Source organism: Paramormyrops kingsleyae, chromosome 20, assembly GCF_048594095.1.
Source record: "Paramormyrops kingsleyae isolate MSU_618 chromosome 20, PKINGS_0.4, whole genome shotgun sequence".
In the NCBI taxonomy this organism is placed as follows: domain Eukaryota; kingdom Metazoa; phylum Chordata; class Actinopteri; order Osteoglossiformes; family Mormyridae; genus Paramormyrops; species Paramormyrops kingsleyae.
In genome coordinates this window covers 16,730,235-16,752,675 of record NC_132816.1, presented here as the reverse complement: position 1 = coordinate 16,752,675, position 22,441 = coordinate 16,730,235, and the positions used below count along the sequence as shown (strand labels likewise).

Here is a 22,441-nt window from a genome sequence, read left to right as displayed (position 1 = left end):
GCATGATGGTGCCAACCATGCAAATAGATGAATGAGTCAGAACTGGATAAATAAGACTCTTTGTTGTTTTGAATGAAGATTTTAAATCTGCATTGTGATCAACTCTCATTTTAGGAGATATATTAGCGCATTTGATACACATTTTTACATGCAGTACAGGGTTTATTTATTTTTTGACCAGAATGCAAAATGGTCTGGGAGGGGTGGGGTGCGAGCACATTTTTCCAAAGTGAGTCATGCATTTTAAAACTGTTGGCTTAGTCTCATTACTGCAATAACAAGGGCAGGGGTCTCAAGCCAATCGCCTGGACTCTGTGTCCCCCTACTCTCTGTCACTTTAACCCCCACTACATGGCACTGAGGGCATAGGAGGGGTAAATGCAGGGGGGGTAAAGGAGGCAGAACAAGGGTCCAACGAGAAAGGTCCATCATCGTCGATGCACTGGAAGCTTGAAGGTGCACATGGTAGGATGACCGCTGTGGCCTTACGCTCAGGATGAGACTTAACCCTTAGCACTTAGAATCCAGTAATGCTGTTTGTAAAAAGAAAACACAAGGCGCGTCTTACATTTACAGCTGTGAGCTCTGCAATCGACTCCTGTGAAGGTCAACTTCTGTGGCAAAGCACAAAAATAAATAAATAGACCTGTCTTCAAGAAACTATTATCTGGTCATTGAAGACATAAAACGGATGAATTGTCCATTAAATTATATTGTGCTATAGCGGAAACACATAGGGGGTGTAAATAATTGGAGGAAAACAAAGCCGAATCTGGTTTCTTTCTTGTTCTGTTTTTTTTTAATAGGTGACATATTGATTTTATTATCACATTTGAAATTCTCCTCTAAAATCTCATAAGTGAATTATACTGATTTATATTTTTCTATGTAGTCCTTAGTTCCTTGACAGATACTTTCTTCCAAAGCCCTACATATTTATTTTTTGTCTAATGGCTGGTAAATTTAGTAATACTTTACTTAAAGCTGTCATTTATAATGCATTATAGATACATTCATAATCCATTATAATGGTTGGTATAAGAATTAATAAAGCATTACAGCATCTTCAATTGACAGGCATTATAGTCTTGATTATAACTCTTCATAAATTATAATGGCCAGTATAAGCATTAAGGCTGCCTAATACTGCATTATGAAGGTATCTATAGTGCATTTTAGATGAGAGCTTCATAAAGCATTCATAATGCTTAATAAGCATGGCAATAATGTGTTATGCCTTTTTATAAATATTTATAGCCATGTTTATAATGCTTTATGAATGCATTATAATGTGTTATGAATGTGCTGATAGATTCTAATAGGGATAACATTCATAAGTGTTACCATTTATTTGTTTGTCCTCCCTTTCTAGCCCTTGTCAAGGAGTTAAGCCCAGGACCAACTGATTTCCAGGGATATAAGCAATGAAGTTAATCATCCAGAACATGCTTTGTTGCTTATATGCAAAAGAGAGACTGGTCAACATAAATATGCCTTTAAAGACCTTTTAAGTCAGCAATTAATGCCAATTTTCTATTCTGCTCCGTGGCATGGATGTAGCAATTACAATGGGTGAAAGACTCCCTCTTAAATAAGGTCACTGCCGTCTGGTCCGTAAACCACGTTCTGGGACGTTAATTTCGCAAATTATCGTTTACTTAATAGAGAAGAAGCGGTAAAAACAAGGAGGTAGTGGGTGACACCCACGTGTAAGGAGGGGTGCAGAAGAGGAGAATTCCGGGTCACGCGGGCAGCAGAGAGCCAAGGCGGGCGAGCCGCACTTGGGATTGGAGGCTTGAGGTTCTAATCCCAGAAGCTGCTGTTCCTCTGCACCACAATCGCAACACTAATCACACACTTACTTCTACTCAGTAACAGAAAGCCTGGAAAGATTATACTCTAAGATCTAAGCTCGAGATCCCCCTAAACACATTAATTATATAATGGTATGGATCTTTTTTTTATTTTGGAGGAGATTTTCTCTGGACCTTGTATAAATTGCATCAGACCATGTTGATCGTGTTGTTTTCGAAGTGCTCCATGAGATGAATGAATGCAGCTGCTCAAGGCGTTAAATGTGATGATTTACTTTTGGAGCGATAGACTTAGAATATAGATCTTTATGCTGTAGGGAAAGACAGGTTTATTTCTCAGAATTATTCCATTGCTGTTGCTCGGTCTTCATCAGGGTGACAGTATTTCTTCATGCATCCAGATTGAAATTGGCATAGTCGGCATTCTAATGAGCTAAAAATGGTTCTCATGGCTTAATATCGAGGGTCGTTAATTATACTGAACCTTCAACAAAAAATTCCCCTTAAATATATGGATTTGTCAACACACACGTGAACCTGAGCAGTAATGCTAATCGCTTGTCATACAGTACTTTCCTTTTACGTACTACTGACTTTTTCAATGTTTAATTTTTTGGGGAAAATCAGTTCTTTTATTTGCATTTGAATGGCAAAAATAACAACATTTGCATGCGAAATAAAGCAATGGCATTCATTTTTACAAACATCACGTGGGTCTTTATCTGGCTTGAGTTGGCAGTAAAATAAAGTGTCTGTCTTCAATATTTGTAGTGGTTGTAGGCGTGACACGGGATGGTCTGATTACCCTGAGTTTGTGAAGATGATGGGAAGCCTTGTCAGAAACAGCTGCGGAACCATGGAAGCGACGCTGTGCAGCTCCTCGCTCGGAATCCTGCTGTCCGTGGAGGCAGCAGAGGTTTGGGAAAATTGAGCGCTTTGAGGCTGAATGGGGAATCAGGCTTTGGATTTTGAGAGGAGACTCTGCTTTATTTATAGGGTCCTTTTGGAATGGCGTCCTCCTCATTTTGAATGTTTTTCAAGAGGCCTGCTTTGTTGTTCCCGTTGAACCTTCATGTCAGAACAGGCAGACCGTGCTTTATTTATTGTCTCGCCACCTTATTAAAGTTAATAGATCTGCTATCTTCTGTGAAGATGAGGACCCTTGTTGTGTTCACCTTTGGTTGCAGCTTGCATTGTTAGTATATATATTCGAATGGTAATAGTTGCACGGCAACACGCTAATCAAAGCATGAAACACGTATGCGCGGGTGGACAGAAGTGGATCGGTGAAGGTGCTGGATATTTATGAAGGAGAACATGTTGTGTGTGGGTCATTGTCCTGCCAGAAGATGCATACCATTCTCCATGAAGTGGTTTTGACAGATAATGCCATGCTCTCCATTCCATTCATTCATTTACTGTTTGTTGGCGTTTCATTATTTTTACGATTAAGAGGAGACGCTATCGGAATACGAACATACATTGTTACTAGAACATAATGGAACAGGGTATTTGTGTGTGTATGAATTATGCCCATATTAGGAAGGCGTATTCTCAAAGGTTCAGAACAAATTATATGTGAAAATGGCATCCTGTTTTTCCTAATGGTCTGTGTTTGGTTGTGGTGACACTCTCTATATATTCCCATATATATCCGTCAGTCCATCGGTTTGCTAACATGTAGATCTCAATGACACGTAATGAATTATACATTTACTAGGGGTTGTTTATCAACGTGACATCTTTATTCGGCACCTTCCTGTGGAAGTCCATAAAGGGGCCATAATAATCAGTCCTCCATATCCCTGGGGCTGGGGGCTTTTTGGTTTGGTCATTCCTGCCTCGAAGCCTTCCGAGGTACCTCTGAATCTTAATGACCACCCGGGAGATTCCAGCTGACTCGCATGCGGTTCTTCTACAGTGGATCACCTGTGGATTATTGGCTTACGCCAAAGAACAACCACAGCCTCCCAATTATGGCGCTCATCCTCGATGACACGCCTGTCCTGGGAAGCATGAAGCATAACACACTAACTGAGGCAGTCAGGAGACTGACCTAAGGGACCTGGGATTTGGGAGATAGTGTGCTTAAAGACATGTTTGCATGGCAGCCTCTATAAGAAGAAGGCAAAGGAAATCCAGAAGTCTAGGCAACCATCTCTTCACCAGAAGCTGGGCTGTCTCAGCATTCCCGCTTTGGAAACCTGCGGGAAGCCAACTGGTATTATGACTGCTTATTAGCCTATATAAGGTCTGGTTCTACATGTCAGTGCCATAACGGGGACATCATTTGGTCTATTAGCGACTTGATGGCATTAATGCAGCCTGTCACTTCGGAAGCAAGCTGACACTGTCCCTGTCATGCTGCACCTGTGCTCCTGTACGGTGGCTAAACTAATCAGAGTCAATCTCCGTAGCATAGCGGCCCGATAAACACACGTGATTATTAGCATGAAATTGGCTCCTTCATTCCCTAATTTTCCGGCCGTAACATACCTTTCTGGAGTTTTTCACTTTTTCAAGTATTTGTGCCCGGCGAGTCGTCATAAATTAAACCATAAAGGGGAGACCATCTGTCAGTGCAGCGTACCCCCCCCCCCCCCTTGAAAAGGCATTCATGCTGATTTTAGCAGAGGTTTGCTTCCCCAGTCACTCCCCCTGGATGGGAAATCAAGAAAATTTTGAGGTGAAACTCTTCATAAAGACCTTTATTTCTAAATATCATTTCCAGTTGGGGAAAAAATTGTAGCGAGCAGGTAGATTAGGTGGCTGCTAACGCCCTGTGTGGGACAGTCACCCATCACCTGTTACCCTGGCAAGGGCAGGTATCGCAGATAAGCTCGGAACTGCGCGCCGGAACCTTCCGCACGGGCCATTGCCCGCTGATGCGCTTCTGTGCCCAATCCGCCGCACGCTTTTAACATTCCATCCATGCCGAAGCTCTTGGTGCATCACTGGAGGTGTAATGAATGGCGAGATTAGGGCACAGGCACTATAGACCAAGGGCAGCGTGAAGGGAGGGGGCCAATTTGTCCGGGGCGGGGAGGGGGAGGGGGGGGGGAGAAGCATGTACATGTCTAAGGAAGCTGTCCTGTGCGGAAGAGAAGAATATGGAGGAAAGTATTTGCCTCCTTGTCCCCTTGCTCCCATGTTTCCTGTCTCCCCCTGCTGGAGAGTGTGTGGAAGCGCTTAAGAAATACTACAAACCAGGGCTGATTCTAGGATTTCTTAAGGAGGTGGAGGTGGCATAAGACTATAATTCAGCCGTGCGGCCATAGAGGGACAGTGTCCCTGTGAGCCCCCCCATGCGTATCTCCCTGGTGGAGACAGGCTTTGTTAGCTGTCCGTTTCATTATCCATGGATTAACCCCCCAGCCCCCAGCTCTGAGGTTCAGGCGTATCACTGGCAGGATCCCGTGACGCACGGCTGTGTACTGGTGTCTGGATAAAGGCAATGAGCCACGGGGGAAGCATTGTCATTGTAATAATCAGTCTTGTCCAAATGTTATATTAAAAGCAGTTACAGATACAGGATGGACTTCCATTCTAGTGGCACAGTTCACTGGAAAACACACAGCTTATTGTGGATGTCAAGCCAGCTAAACGATGAGTTATAGGAGACATTTGGGAGAAACACACAAAAAAAAAAACATGTTCATCGTCACATTTTCATGTGATGTATCATGCACATTTTGTTACGATGTAGAGCAGGGTTCTTCAAATCTGGACCTCGATTCCGAATCCAGGCCGTGTTTTCAGTTCTCCCAGGTAATTAGTTTAATAATTACTGATTCTGATTGGTCAGAGGCTTCACACCTGGCTCACAGGTAAAGGAAGGCTGGAAAACCAGCAGTGCTCGGACCTCGAGGACCGTGATTTGAATAACCCTGATGTAAAGTAACAAAGCAGACTGTCTGATGGGAAAAGGGCTGAAAGAGTCACAACTGAACCAGCAGGGTGAGGTGTCACACCAGGTAGGTGTTTCTTTATATGGCATAGGGCAGGGCTATTAAATTCAGGCCCTCGATTCCAAATCCAGGCCTTGTTTTCAGTTCTCCCAGGTAGTTATTTTAATAATGACTGATTCTGATTGGTCAGAGGCTTCACACCTGGCTCACAGGCAAAGAAAGGCTGGAAAGCCAGCAGGGCTCAGCCCTTGAGGACCATGAGTTGAATAACCCTGGCATAAGGACCTGAGGGGGTGGGCTTTGTGCTGACCCCACCCTCTTCTTCCAAATGAATGGCTCCTGGGTAGTGGCCATGTACACCATGAGCAAAGCTTTCAACTCTCCTTGAAAATCAGGCTTTAAAAATGTCTTCCTCCTGCTCACGTCTGCTCCTCCCCATCTTGGCTTTTTCGTCATTACAGCCACAGCTGGCAGGGTCCCAGACTTAATAAATGGTTGCTGTGCTGATTAAGACCTTTCTGTCCAGAAACATCAGTAGCTTGTTCAGTCCAATGAAGCAAACCTGTGCTTGTGCCTTGGCCCCGCCCCTTCTGGAGGCGGAGCCAGCTGGCACAGATGCTCATTCGCGGGCAGTGGGAAGCCTGATAAAGTGACTGGAATCTGTCCCGTCTTTTTGGTCTATGGGCGTGTCGCTGCACGACCGGCCGTCTAAGTCACAGTCCATCTGTCCGTCTGCCTGCTTTGCGAACTCTCTAGTGTTCTTAAGAGGTTTAATTACTGCCATCTGTGTGTGTTTCTTCAAAGTACATTTAAATGCCTTCCTGGCGCCTAAGGAGGCTAAAGTTCACACATATCCGTTATACGCTTCACGCTCCTACAAAGTGCTGTGTTGTTTTTTTTAACCAAGAACCCAAATAAAAACTCGCATTTTATTAAATGCTGTGACAAGCTAAATAAAGCACAATTAAAGTATCAATGAAAGCGTTGCCGTAAGCAGCAGCATGTCCAGGCCATAACTATGACTCACAGAAATGGCTTTTTTTTTTAGCACGCATCTACATGAAAGAAAATGTTTGTGAAATTATTTTATCGGACTCTTGGTTTTCACGGTTTGGGAGTCAAAGGAGGTCCCTCTTGTTTCCCAATCTAATCCTCTGGAGCCCACAGCCAGTCCATGTTTTTGCTCCCTCCGAGCTTTCTTACTACCTAACCCTAACCCTAACCCTAACCCTCCCAACTCCTGGTGGATAAGCAACTGGGAGGGAGTAAAAATGTGGACTGTCTGTGGTTCCCTGAGGACCGGATTGGGAAGCAATTGCTCTGAATGACGATGCACCTGAAATATGTGTGCTTGTGCGTGTGAGTGTTTACTAGATACGGAGGCAGCTCATTAAGCCCTTGCGCTGACTAATCATGGCCCTCCCCTATAATGTGTTTGCGTGCCTCACCTTAGAGCCAGGACAAAACAACACCATGACTACACAGCTCATTCATACCCATTTGTGCCCCTCTGCCCCCACCCTGGCGATGCCCACACTCTGAGCGTGTCCTTAGCAAGGCAGGTGGGGCATTTAGCAAACGGCACGGGGGGGGGGGGCGCACTGACTTAGCAAACGCTGGGACTGCTAACTGTAACCACAAGGAGTTTCCCAGGTCCCACTGAACTCTGACGGGGCCAAAGAGTGGCCAACTTTATCATTAGCTAATGATATGTTTTGAATCAGTGAGTGACAAGGGAAGGGGCCAATTAGCTTTCACCCCGGTGGCCCCGCCCCTGTATACAGCCCTGTTGTAGATTCATAAATGTAAGGGATAAAAAGCAGCGGTGGTGAATTCTGTCAGTGGGGCGTGACTGGGCCTCAAAGTGGTTTATTGTCATATAAATGCCACCCTGCGGTGCTATTCACAGCTTGCTAAGTTTTGTTTACTTAAGACGAACCTGCTTTCTCTTGATGATGGCCTGAAATGCTCATGTTCGTTGCCATTCAGTGCATTAGCACTCTTTGTTTTGCACCCCACACTCTTCGCCAGACCTTCGACCAATCATTAAGCAGAAAACCAGCTACGTGACATTCAAATGCTCAACGGGGGCTTGGAATAGGAATCCACTTACCGAGCGTGCTGGCTTGCGCCCGAGCGCTTTCTTACAGAGTAAACCACGCATGAGACTTGGTTCGGTTTATTAGCTTCCCAAAGCCAAAGCCTCTCAGGGTCTGGGGGCATGTTCGATTCGATGCTTGGTTTCCTGTAGGTCAGGTGACTCACTGTCTGAAATATGACCTCAGCAATGTGGTCAGGAGCAGAGCCACAGCCTATGGACCCAGAGCACTGCTGGCGGGGTGTGGCCGGACCTGCGGCCATATTCTCGCGACACTGTGGCACGAAAATAAGAAAATCCAACCAATAGGAAACCTACCATTGGGTGATGTCATTGGTGCCTTGTGTCGGGGATTTTACTTTACTCCTGCATTTTCGATACATTGATCAACCACACATGCACATTGTGTATCAAATGGACCAGCTGTCACCATCGTCTTGCCTTAACTGTGTATCTGTGTACGAGAGCCACTGACAACCGGAGACAAAATTCCCTGTGTGCAGAGGTGGAAAGTTCAGGTTCAGAAAGTACAAATCCAGACCAAGGTTTTGTTGCAACCACCAGTTAAGTACTCTGTGACTGTGACTCTTTATATTGAACTGGTTGGTTGAAACAGAACCTTGGTCTGGACTTGTACTTTCTGGACCTGAATTTTCTGCCTCTGCTGTGTGTGTGAACATCCTCAGCCAATAAACCTGATTCTGATTCTTTATCATATCATTCATTATGGTCTCCCTCCTGAATCCATGTCTCCCCAGCCGCTGTCATGGAGACCTTAATAGCTTGATACAGCATAGCACAAAAATAAGCCTATTGTCAGCTTCAAAGCGACCACAGAGAGGACTAAAACAGCTACGGGAGACAGGAATGTGTCTCCCATCGAACCGGACTCCCGGTCCTGGAAGTGCACTGGCGCCACCTGGAATCCCACACATGTTCAGAACCTGCCCCAGCGACACCACGTGACTCTGTGGCGTTACTAAGGAAACGTCCCTACAACAGCAGCCATAATAAGGCCATAATCTAACGATATGAAGTCTAATTAGAGACTAATTTTCATCGGCGGACACCATGACCATCAGGCCGACGAGGATAGCGGAGGCACTGCAGCTGGTCTGCACCGCGAGATCCTCCTGGGGGGTGTGGATGATCCAGAGGGTGATGGGGTAGTGTCTGCAGTGGCGGCTTGGGGGCACGCATGACCCACATGAGTGATGGACTACTGGGCCGGTTTTGCGAGGGCTCATCTGGAAGGCGGGGGGAGGGGGGTGTTAAGCCAATCGGCCTGATTTATGAAAATGAGCCAGTGGTAGCGCGATGCCCGTATGCTAATGAAGTCGGCACGAGGCAGGCCCTGATATTCTCATTCCTTCTTGCAGTGATTATATTGGGATGTCATTCCAGCAGTGGCTGGGTGGCTGGGGCACTGTGGGGCCAGGATTCTATATCTTTCTAATATTTTGCCCGTACATGAATTTATTCATTACAGCGCTTCTGCAACCCAGGCTGGGGTTGGGGTGGGGGAGGGGGTATTCCCATTCCCCACATTCCCGTTCCCCATATTCCCATTCCCGATATTCCCATCCCCAATATTCCTGTTCCCCATATTTCCGCCCCCCATATTCCCCTTCCCCATATTCCCGTCCCCGATATTCCCCATCTCGAAATTCCCTGCTCCTCATATTCCCGTTCCCGATATTCTCCATCTCGAAATTCCCTGCTCGCCATATTCCCGTTCCCCATATTCCTATTCCTGATATTCCCATTTCCCATATTCCCGTTCCCACATTTGTATTAAAGTTGTGCGGAGCGGGATAGGGAGATGAAAACTAAACAACAATATTGCGACCAAATAAAGCACATTATAAGTTGGGGCTTCCATTATAGTGTGTGAAAACTAATGTGCTTTCTCTGCACTATTTCACAGTGGGTTGACAGCAGTAAATTGTTAATGGTACATGCATTTTTACTATATGTCTATAAAGGTGTGGATTTTCTTTAGTAAAAAGTTAACGTTTTTCTTTTAATGGATGTGCATAGACTGTATTTTACTGGGTGACTTAAATGTCTCTATCAAAACAGTAAGAGGGCAGTTTCAAGTGGAGGAACAGAAGCAGATGGTTGGATGAATGTATGTATGTATGGATGGAATTTTTAAATTTGACTGAAATGCTTAACATCTGTTACTAGTGAGGTTATTTACCCTGAAACATTGATTGTATTTGTACACAGTTGGAGAAAACACTCTTCAGCATGTCACAGTGTTTTAGTCCTAAATAGGACGTTAAGTCGTTTCATTACTAACACTACATTTCATTAATGACACCTTGCTTTCAGTACTAATCCCTCACCGTTCGGCACTAATCCCTCACCCTTCAGAACAAATCCCTCATCTTTTATTACTAACATCCAACCTTTCCACACTAATCCCTCACCTTTTACTAATAATACCTTACCTTTCTTTGTTAATACCTTAATTCTCATTAATAATACCTTACCTTTCTTTGTTAATACCTTAATTCTCATTAATAATACCTTACTTTTCTTTAATAATACCTCACCTTTCTTTACTAATACCTTAATAAAACTTTTTTTTGCTAATACCTTAACTGTAATACATAATACCTTACTTTTCTTTAATAATCCTTTATCTTTCATTACTAATACTCTGATTAGTAACACTTTACCTTTAATTAATAATACTTTACCTCTTATTACTAATTGCACAACTTTCATTGCTAATTGCTAAATCCCTTACCTTTTCTTATGAATTCTGTACCTTTCATTACTAATTACTGTACCTTTCATTTCATTACGTTTCGTTATGAATTCCGTACTTTTCTTTATGAATCCCGTACCTTACCTTACTAATCCCTTACCTTTCGGTATGAATCTCGTACCTTTCATTACTAATCCCATGCCTTTCTTTGCTAATACCGTAACTCTCATGAATAATACCTCATATAGTTATTTATACCTCAGAGTTATTTCAGTTATGTGTTTGGCCCTCAGTAAAATGGACCCAAGTATGAATGCCAAGCCAAAGGGGCATATCTGTACCTTTCCTGTTTTGGCTTTACTTCTGGTCAAAAATCCCTGACTTCTGGCTTATTTTCACCCATTAGACCGCCCTCTTTCTTTCGGGAGTTTACTCTTGGTTTATATTTGTCCATTCCTGCCAGGACCCCATCTGTCCTGGAAAAGGGGAGAATTTCACCAATGAGCCTTCCATCCGCTGCCAAATCTCTGCGTCACGCTGCTCAGTTCCCCGGCCCTGCCAGAAGCCGGGTGTCCAAGGGGGAATCTCCTGCTTTGCGATTCCATCGGTGAAAATCTCATACAGGGAGGTGTCCAACTGTTGCAAACGATGCCCTCCAAATATGTTTGTCACGCACAAATGAGTCTGTACACCCAAAGACAGGCTAGCCTTTTCACCACTGCTGCGTTCACCCAGCAGAAAGGAAAGGTGATGGATTCATCAAAGGATAAATGAAGTGGAATTTGAGAGCTGTCCGGAATGTCGGCTCATCCCAACGCTCATCCCCTGAGTCTTGCAAATCTGTGCGAAAAGCACTTGCGCACAAACGGAGTATAACGGAAAAGGCCCCGCTATGTATCGGGCACGTTAATCTGCATCCGAAATTAACGACGTGTGGAACACGGCGGCCCTTGGATTCTTGGCTATTACCAAGAGCATCTAATTAGTATCAGGGCCTCATAAATCCAACAACTTAACAAAGAACGGTCTAACAGCAAACAAGCACTTTTCATTTAAGGCCGCGTATCTTTTGTTCAGGGAGCAGGTCCCACTAGGCCGGGAATTAATCAGCGCTTTAGAATTGCAGAAGTTTCAGGGGGGCGGCTTTGTTGTGGACGTGCAGGTGCAAGCACTCCAAGCAGCCGCTCACTTTAATTGCCGTCGCTTGACGGCGGAGTCCCTCACGACGGCAAACGCATTGTCTTGCCAGCGTACTCCCACCCCTGCCGCCACTTTGCCGTCGAAGCCAGAGCAGTCCTGCATCATCAAGCCCCACAATGGAGACGTTTATGGTGGCACACTGTCGTTTTGGCGGGAAACACAATGTTCTGCTCAAAACACCAATATAGGACTGCGTTATTTATTTTTAGGTTAAAATCATGTGAAAATTGTTTTTAAAAAAGCACAATAACAAATTAATAACAATCAACTTGTTGAAGTTGATTCAACTTGTTGATCTGTAAAATACGGAATGATGTTATATCCTTCATGGGGGAGAGTGCTCGCCATGTATAAAGGGGTGGTCTGGCTTGGCATCCTCCCCCATCACCAATCGGTAAAATCTACCAAGGGGACCCCCCCCAGGTAAATATCACAAGCCATTTTGTACTAGCTAAGTGTCAGCCAAGCAAGTGTAACGCGGACTTTGGTCCAGGTTGGGAGAAGTTACCGGAAAGTCTGTGCCACCTCCAGACAAACCTCCCAGCCACAGCCTGAGTAATTGCTTGAGCCACTAAAGATGGATGATGGAGCTCAGCCCCCCCCACCGCCACCCCCTCCTTCACAGCTCTGTAATTCCCGAGTCACACCCCACGCAGGCTGGATTCCATGGTCCTCTTTGCTGCCATGGCGACGACGGATGGTGATGGGGACTGCTGGTCCTCCATCACTGAGATACTCCCTCCAGTCCTGTTGGGGGGGGGGGGGGGTGCTCCGGAGAACAAGGGAACCATTACCTGCCAGTCTGAACCTTCCCCCCCTCCGTCTTGCCACTTGGACAGGGAGGGCACGTGCTGAAGCAGGACAGCTCACGTTTGACTGGGGGGATATTCCTGTTATCTCATAACTCCAGACAAAAAAAAAAAAAAACGACTTTTAGACAGAAGTTTTAAATGTCACTTGAAGGATAACATGGCATCATCCTCCGTGGTCAAATCGAACTTGCAGTTCTGAGGTTGCTACTGTTCCAATAGTTATATTATATTTCAGCGCCAAAGTAGCTAATTGGAACAAAATTGTGGTTGAGGGCTAGTGCCGTGTGTCGGGAAATGCAGTGAATTTATGCTAAAGCTAATCGATGCCATTTAGCACTGGCACCCACCCTCAACCGGTGTGACGTTCCTAAGCTGAAGCTCAGTCTCACCCAGGTCCTGCTCTCCTTATCGGAAATTAAATAAAGGCAGATTTTTTAATGCTGAACGAATATTAACGCTGCTGCGGATCAGTAATATTCCAGGGTGTACATCCAAAGCGTGTGGAATTGCCACTTTTGTTTGTGTTCTATCCATATCGCAAGCTCTCCAATCCCCTGGATGTCAGAAAAAAAATGAATCTGTTGTCCCTGCAACATCTTTCAGATGATGGATGACTGCGGGCGTGGCGTCGAGGCGCGCTCTCCTCTCGTTAATACATCATTATCTCTCGCGTCCCCCATCAGCCGCCCCGGTGATGACGCCACTCGCAGAGCACCGCAGGTGTGGTCTGGGGGGAACATGTGGGTGTTAGTCGCCATGTGGCGTGAGGGAGCAGCACTCTGACTCCACCCACACTGCATATTAATAAGAGAATTAATGCTAATAATGATTAGGATAACCTTAATGATGATGAGGATAATGGCTATAACAATTGTAATAATAATAATAATAATAATAATAAATAGGATTACAATAATAATGATGAGGATAAGAATGATAATAATAAGTATAACGATGATGATAATGATAACGATAATAATGAGGATTACAATAATAATGATGAGGATAACAACAATAACAATGTGGATAACGATAACAATAATGAGATAACAATTATAACAATGAGGATAATGACAATAATAATGAAGCAGGCTCTTTTATATTAAGTGATACATTTTAGGTACCCATAGGCAGTTCAGATAAGCTAGTTAGCCTAACCCCGTGTCTTTAGTCTGCAAGAGAAAACCCATGAATCACGGGGAGAATGTGCTGGATTGGAATCCTCAAGAAGCGAGGCCAGAGTGCCGACCACTGGGCCGCCGTATTTTACGATAATTAGCATGTTTGAGAGCTCATGTGAAACAGGGTGCTTTGATCAGAGGACGGGAACTTCACACCGACCCTTAAGTCTGGTTTCTTAGCATCAGTCGGCCGGCACCAGTCCAGGGGAGCTCAACCGCGGGTTGGGGTCGGAGCGGACCCTGGCGTGAGCGGTGAGGTAGGGATTCCGATTCCTGCCGGATGGCCTCCCGCGTTTCCCAGAAGGCGAGCTTTGTCTCTGCATGGCCGCCTCGCGGGCCTGTGATTTACGGAGCTCTCCTCCGCCGTGACGCCCCACATCCATTCTACGTCTGTCACAATAAGAGTCCCCTGACGTTTACCTCCGGGGATCCATTTTTATATCGGCTCATCTCCGATAAAAGTGAAATTCTCATGCGGCGTTTATCCACTTTCCCGATCATGCTGAAATGTGTGTGACTCCTCTTTCCATTTCCGTATTTCTGCATGTGTTTGTGACCTTGGGCATTTATTTATATGTGCATTTTTGTAGTACTCTTTGTATTTTATGCAGATGTTCTGCAGCTGTAAGAGTAATGAATGATCTGCAATGCATTATAATTCCCAGATACATTGACAGTATTTGAAATGCAGATTCAGCATTTCATGCACTGTTCTCAGAGCCTGAATGCCAATATGGAGTGAGTAGTTTCATTGCTGCCCTGTAACATCTCAGCCTGAGCACCGGTTTGTGTTAAATCGTAGGTGAGTCACAGCTTGACCGGACAGCTCTGTTGATCTTCACACCCCACTGTGTGCATTGGCCGTCGGTCCAACCGAGCTCTCTATTAATTGGCACGACTGAATTGTTGATAATTTATGAATTGCAAGATTAAAGTGACATTTCACAGAGAATCCCGCTTTGATCAAGTTAGAGTAAATAGCTGCTAGGAATATTTGTAACGATCAGAAATAATTTCATATTTGTGTAAGGCTGGAGGTCATGACCTAAGTAATCGCGAAGTAATCCCACGAGTATGTTTTTATCTGACAGTCTGTTTAACATTTAACGACCGTCCACAAGCTACTGTTTGCAGTTTCTGCTTGTTTGTTTGTTTGTTTGTTCGTCTGATGCTCCGTAGGCCCTGTTTTTCTCTGTGCAAACACAGGGACGCCTTTGTTTCCAGCGCTTTGTGGTGCAGTGACGTAAAGTCCGATGCGCAACCATTTAAAGAAACCCCCATATGGTGTTATTGTGCATTGGGAACACCGTCTCGTGGATTTCAAACACAAAACGCATTCGGGTTCTTACATAAAACATAGTAACAAGGCATCTGCACCTGCGCAGGCATAATTACACTCAGCACATGGTGCTTCAATACACCGCTGATTCGGAATAGAGTGACTGTTATCAATAGGGCCTTGTTCTCTGCATCATTGGAAAGTATGTAACCAGAGGGATTTTGACGTGTCTGAAGTCTTGGGAGGCCAGAAGTGTCATGCTAAGGTTAAGCGGGACGCCATCCCCGTAGGTCTCTCTACAGGGGCTTATGCATCACCGAAGTTCAGAACTGAAGTGAGTAACTGACGACTGCAGGTAGACGGGGCACACCGAGGCTGGCACACCGGAAAAAGCTGGGCAGGGCATTCGGAAACACTCGCTTACTCCTAATTATGCTAATCTGACATCTGCAATGCATTAAAAATTGTGTGTGTGTGTTTCAGGGAGGGGAGGGTGGGGGCTGTTCAGTGAACCAGCAGGAGGGCTGAGGAGGGGGTGATATTTGGAATTTCCTGCTAATGTCTAAGGATTTTGTGGTCAGCTGTTGTGGGCAAGTGACAGTAAAGGACTCGCCACGCCGTGGACAAACACGACAGCCGAAGGCATTGAGAATATCCAAGCATATGGCCCAGGCTGGGGTCTGTATTGGACAAGCTGTACAATATGCAGACTTAGCGTAAAACAAAAGCTGGTGATTCCCGTTTAGCGCAGGCCTGCAGGGTTCCACTACCATTTCAAATGACTGAGTGGATTATTAGTCTTTTGCTTAGTTCAGGTTTTCATCCAAAATGACTGCCACTTTTGCCCAATTTATAGAGCTAGGTGTTCCACCCAGAGAAATAAGGTTAAGCATCTTTCTCAAGGAAAGGGGGTTCTCTTGGGACCCCCAGCAAGCTACCATCTTTTTACAAGGCCGCAGCCTGGACTGCTACGCAAACTGCTGTCCAATCAGTTTTAGATTCCACTCGGCACAGCCAATCACAGAGGATTGTCTAAGTCAGCCGTGTGTTCTTGTGACAGCTTCAGCTGTATCCTAGATCCCGAGCTGCAGCATTCACCTTTAGTCGCTCGAGCAGCCACTCAGGTATTAGCTGGGGGGTTTGTCTGGAGGTGGTACAGGGTACGGGGGCCGTCCCAAGCCAGACTACATGGACAGCTTTCTCCTCCAGGAAGACAATTCCGTCATTCTAGGGTGACAAAGGCACCTGTTGTTCCGGATTTTACAGACAGACCTTCAACAAGTTGATTATTATTTATTTGCTACTCTGTATTTTTGTTTGACATTTTAGCATATAATTTATTGTTTTTTTACATGTTTGTGTTTTGTGCAGACCGCTGTGTTTTTTGTGTATTGATGGCCAGTCGGGGGCATGGGTTGGGGGGGGCGTAATCTGGTAAGCACTGCAAAGCCAGTTAATGTCACCTTCTCTGTAGGACATATGAGTAGTCAGTCTTCTAGGAATCAGTCACGTGACCAGGTTCTTCATTCCCTGCTCCCTGGGAGGGAGCACAAACGCGGACTGTCTGCGTGTCCCCAAGGGCCGGATTGGGTAAACACTGCTCTAAATTATGTTGTGCTTATGTTAGGGTCTGACATCCCATACAGGATGTCCTCTGCCTGGAATGGGCTCCTGGGAGAGGCTCCAGGCCCATTGTGGCCCTTCAATAGATAAGTGGTTATGAAAGATGGCCAAAGACCTGCCAATGTTTCCTACATTTCAGTGTCCCTCCAGCATCCACCTTGTAGTTAATGGAGCACTATTGTGCCAATACTCATGACATTCAGGTAGATCAGAAAACGCAACTGCAAACCTCAGAACACACTGATGTAATAGAAGTAAATGAATTAAATAGAATGTTAAAAAGAGTCCCAACATCTTAAAGTTACCTGTTCGCTTTCCAATCTTTTTAATGGAAAAATTAAGTAAATAGACTTTCTACAAATCATTTCACTTCTCTGTTGCTCAAAATAGCAATGTTGTCATTATTCTGCAGTGATTTATGTTTACAAGCTGAGCAGCAGCTAATTAAACACGCCGGCGTTCGGCTCTGAACGTTGTGGCTGGGTTCCTTGCTGCAAATACGCAGAAACGGGCTTTGCTCTGTTTTTCTGCGCACCTGCTTGCAAATCTCTTCCCCTCATACTGCTGCCTTTTTTTTTTTCTTACGAAAATAAGAAATTGATGTATGTTGTCGGTTTGTTCGAAGAGTCCATCCCTTTCGTCTCTCCCCAGCTTTGGGGTAAACATGGCCGACACGCTACAATAACCGGATGCTGTTCTTTTTTTCTTGTTACCTGGATCGCCGGTTTAAGGGGCTGAAATCCGGGGCGATTTCAGAAGCACTCAGCGGTGCGTGCGCATCGTCTAGACCGGGGGGTGGACAATTTTATCTGCAAAAGGTTAGTGTGTATGCAGGTTTTTGGGATAACCTTTAGCTCAGCTGTTCAAGCCAGGTGTGAGGACTCTTCAGTCAATCAGTCCTCTAATTAGTAATCTAATTAGGGAGTTTCAGTGAAAACCTGCATAAGTAGCAGCCCTTTGCGGATAACAATGGCCACCCCTGGTCTAGACGAATGATTAGATGTAAATGCAGCAGAGGGTCCCTTACAATAAGAGGCGAGGGCTTATGCTGTGGCTCCCAGGTGGTGCTGTTGGAGGTGAACCTGGGATATAGAGGATCGTCCCGTTTGAGCCAAAGGCCAGCTCTGTGCCTCTCCAGCTGTCAGTTTGACAGGGTGTCCACTCACTTTTCCATCGCTGTCCCCACCAACACAAGAGGTTTGGCCGAAACAATGGCGGCAAGTCCATCCGTGGAGGCGCGCAAACAGAGAGGGGCTTTTACTTTAAGCGCGGTGCAGATTATAACTCAACTGGCCTTGAGGAATAATGAGCCGGGCGCCTAACAATCCTTCCTGTCCAAGTCAGTCATCCGGCGAGAAGATCTGGGCGTCGCCCAACACCGTCTATTATCTCCCTCATTCTTCTTTGTTTCCATTTACTTCCGGGGTGTACGTCTCATACGCTTCTAAGTAAAGCGCTTGGATAATTTTAACTTTCCATTAAATTATTCCGTTTGAGTGATTCTTAGATAATGAGCGAAACGAACGCAGGGAGTGGCCTCCACTCCTCAGAATGGGGATGCGAGCAGGGCCGTTGTTATTGCCTTAATGTGACTTACGTGGCAAGTGCAAAGTTCCTTCTAAGCGGGGTTTATGAGGTGAGGCTGGCAATCAGTGTACTGCAATTACAGCCCAATTATCTACAGGTGTTTAAAATACAGTGCATGCCCGGCACACAAAGGCATCATGGCGTGAAGTGACTCTATTTCTGGGAATTGCTTTGGTCTATCATGCATGGCAGTGATCGATGGAGGGACCTTGCGTTTCATACCATTCACCCTGTAGATATGTGGCAGGCTGTTGATTGGACTCAGACATAGACCAGTCAGAGGTCTGCTAGTTCCTAATGTTCCATAGACGCATACAGTAAATGTCACTAATCTTTGAAAATGGTTATTGAAATGATTAAGGCAGTGACCTAGAACGTATAAAACAGGACCGCTGAGAAGAATTTTAAAACAATAGATATAGTAAAATATGTACAGTGACTAGCAAAGGATAAAGAAAGCATGTAGGATAATGATAAAGGATGGTATGTACAATAATGAAAAAAGATTATAGCATAAAGGAGTGTAACTATAAAGGATAGCATGTAACATTGTGAGAAAGGCCTCTCTGTAGCACAATGGTGCATTAGGATAGAGGATAGCATGTAGCATTGCGATAAAGGCCTGTCTGTGGCACAAGAGTCTAAAATGATACAGGACAGCATCTAACATTGGGATAAGGTCCTGTCTCTAGCAAAAGAGTGTATAAGGATGGAGTATAAAATTACAACAAAGGCATGTATGTAGCATAGCAGATGGATGGAAAGAGGCAGTCTACAGGAGCATCTAGCATTATGAAAAAGCAAGTGTCCATAACATAAAGGAGCATGAGGATAAAGGATAACATCTAGTATTATGATAAAGGAGTGTCTATAACATAAAGGAACATGAGGATAAAGGATCGCATCTAGCATTATGATAAAGGAGTGTCTATAACATAAAGGAGCATGAGGATAAAGGATCGCATCTAGCATTATGATAAAGGAGTGTCTATAACATAAAGGAGCATGAGGATAAAGGATCGCATCTAGCATTATGATAAAGGAGTGTCTATAACATAAAGGAGCATGAGGATAAAGGATCACATCTAGTATTATGATAAAGGAGTGTCTATAACATAAAGGAGCATGAGGATAAAGGATCACATCTAGTATTATGATAAAGGAGTGTCTATAACATAAAGGAGCATGAGGATAAAGGATCACATCTAGTATTATGATAAAGCAGTGTCCATAACATAAAGGAGCATGAGGATAAAGGATCACATCTAGCATTATGATAAAGGAGTGTCTATAACATAAAGGAGCATGAGGATAAAGGATAGCATCTAGCATTATGTTAAAGGTGTTTCTATAACTAAAAAGAGTATAAAGATAAATGACAACATGCAGCATTATGATAAAGCACCATTTGTAATGCAGAGGGCTTATGACTAAAATATTGCTGTCAAGATTAGTCCTGCTTTTGTACCCATGAAAAACTGCTTCTGTTCCAACATGCAATTATATAAATTGGTTAGTGTCAACACGTTTTGAAAATGAGTAAACAAATACTGTACATTATCATCTTTTTTTAATGTTACTCGTGGCGCATATACGCGACATCCTATGTATTATTATTGTGGGGCTTTTTTCGGGAGTGAAATCTGACAGGTAGCTATGAAACTGCCCCAATCCTGCATTGAGAGCTTCACTGTAGACTGATAATGGAATGAGGGCAATTAGGGGTTCTCAGCGTCGATGCCCAACCCCCCACCCCCCCTTCACAGATTCTGGCTATGCAGTCACACCAGTGAAGGCACTTTCTTTATGAAACCTGTCCACGGCACATGAGGAACCACGCTGAAGCCGCCTTATCCTCAGAAGTCCGTCTTAAAAGGTGGAGATAATAGGCTTCGTATTTGGAACGAGATAAGACGTTTGAACCGAGGCAACCTGTGGGCTGTGATAGCAGGTTTTCCAAAGAAATGCTGTTAGATTTCTTAAGAATGTTGAAAAGGATGAAGGGAGGTGGGTGGTGCAGTGGTTGGCACTGTTGCCTCTGGGAAGAGGGTTCGAGCCTCCGCCTCAGGTCTACGTGTGTGAAGTTTGCATGTTCTCCCCATGTTGTTGTGTGGTTTCTATTGGGTTCTCTGTGTAGCACAAGCACGGATAAAAAGGATGAGTGAGGTTCATCTATAACTGATCCCGATGTTTTGTAAACATGAATATCATTTGATGTATTTCTTGTATCATGATATGATTGACATTGCAGTCGACCAATCAGACATAAGCTCACCATATGACACCCAGTCCGCCTTCTTCCTCTGTTGCTTTTCCAGCCTGCGAGTTGATGACCCAGGGAATCCTGGCGCTGGTGACGTCGACGGGCTGCGCGTCGGCCAGTGCGCTGCAGTCCCTCACCGATGCCATGCACATTCCGCACCTCTTTGTGCAGCGGCACCGCGACGGCTCGCCACGCACGGCCTGCCAGCTAAACCCCAGCCCCGATGGCGAGCGCTATACGCTGGCTGCCCGGCCGCCCGTGCGCCTCAACGATGTCACCTTGCAGCTGGTCGCCGAGCTGCGCTGGCAGAAGTTCGTCGTCTTCTATGACAGCGAGTATGGTGCGTACTGGAATAACCTCACCCCTAACCCCACCCTACGTCCCGCCCCTGATCCTGCCCCGCCCCTAACCTCACCCTACGTCCCGCCCCTAACCCCACCCTACGTCCCGCCCCTAACCTCACCCTACGTCCCGCCCCTAACCTCACCCTACACCCCGCCCCTGATCCTGCCCCGCCCCTAACCCCACCCTACGTCCCGCCCCTAACCCCACCCTACGTCCCGCCCCTGACCCCACCCTATGTCCCGCCCCTAACCTCACCCTACGTCCCGCCCCTAACCTCACCCTACACCCCGCCCCTGATCCTGCCCCGCCCCTAACCCCACCCTACGTCCCGCCCCTAACCTCACCCTATGTCCCGCCCCTGATCCTGCCCCGCCCCTAACCCTAACCCTAACCCCTAAGCCTGCCCTACATCCCACCTTGACCCTGTCCTGCCCCTAACCCCACCCTACGTCCCGCCCCTGATCCTGCCCTACATCCCACCTTGACCCTGCCCCTAACCCTGCCCTACATCCCACCTTGACCCTGTCCTGCCCCGAACCCCACCCTACATCCCACCCTGACCCTGTACCGCCCCTAACCCTGCCCTACGTCCCGCCCCTGATCCTGCCCCGCCCCTAACCCCACCCTACGTCCCGCCCCTGATCCTGCCCCGCCCCTAACCCTAACCCTAACCCCTAAGCCTGCCCTACATCCCACCTTGACCCTGTCCTGCCCCTAACCCCACCCTACGTCCCGCCCCTGATCCTGCCCTACATCCCACCTTGACCCTGCCCCTAAGCCTGCCCTACATCCCACCTTGACCCTGCCCCTAACCCTGCCCTACATCCCACCTTGACCCTGTCCTGCCCCGAACCCCACCCTACATCCCACCCTGACCCTGTACCGCCCCTAACCCTGCCCTACATCCCAACTTGACCCTGTACCACCCCGAACCCCGCCCTACGTCCCGCCCCTGATCCTGCCCCGCCCCTAACCCCACCCCACACCCCACCCCTGGCCCCCAACCTTCATCTAATGGGTCTTGCACAGCTGACACGGGCTTTGCCTGGAAAAATTATTTACTGATGGGAATCTGCACAATACTCTAGAAACAAAGATCATTCATACCTTATCTGCTTCACAAGGTGTCTAGGACACTTTTTCAACTGGCGGGTTGAGAAACTTAATGGGATACATGGTTCTTAAACTCAGCTCAACAGAACACAAAAGTCAGGAGCAACAAAACGTTTTTATTAATCAATTTTCAGTTGGAGCACAAACACGGTTCGAGTGCTTAATTTTGCCGATGTAAATTTTAATGTTCCTCTTAATCCAGATGTTGACATGGAATTTCTTCATCACTGATTTTCTCTAAACACAGGAAGTTATGTAATAGGTGCTTTCCTGCATTAATGGGGAAATATTACCTCGCATGCAGTATTAAATCTGTGTGGATTCATCTGCTCCTTTTCAGTATCTTATTATTGTTATTTTTCTTACTTGTGCAGTTTTTGGTTTCAGTACAATGCAGGTTCAATAGAAATCCCAGGGCTTGGGGTATAGAGTTGATTACCAAAGGTTTGTGACAATTTTTATATCAATTTACCACAACCAATAGTATGCGATCCTTAGA

The 22,441-nt window shown here is 45.7% G+C and overlaps 1 protein-coding gene across 1 annotated transcript in view; it reads left to right on the top strand.

Annotated features, from left to right (window-relative positions):
* The window catches only part of grid1b (glutamate receptor, ionotropic, delta 1b), a 250,694-nt gene that overhangs the window by 97,708 nt on the left and 130,545 nt on the right, over positions 1-22,441 (top strand). Inside the window, 1 exon segment of the mRNA XM_023830787.2 lies at positions 20,540-20,824. Within this exon segment, the coding sequence (XP_023686555.1) occupies positions 20,540-20,824 (285 nt within the window).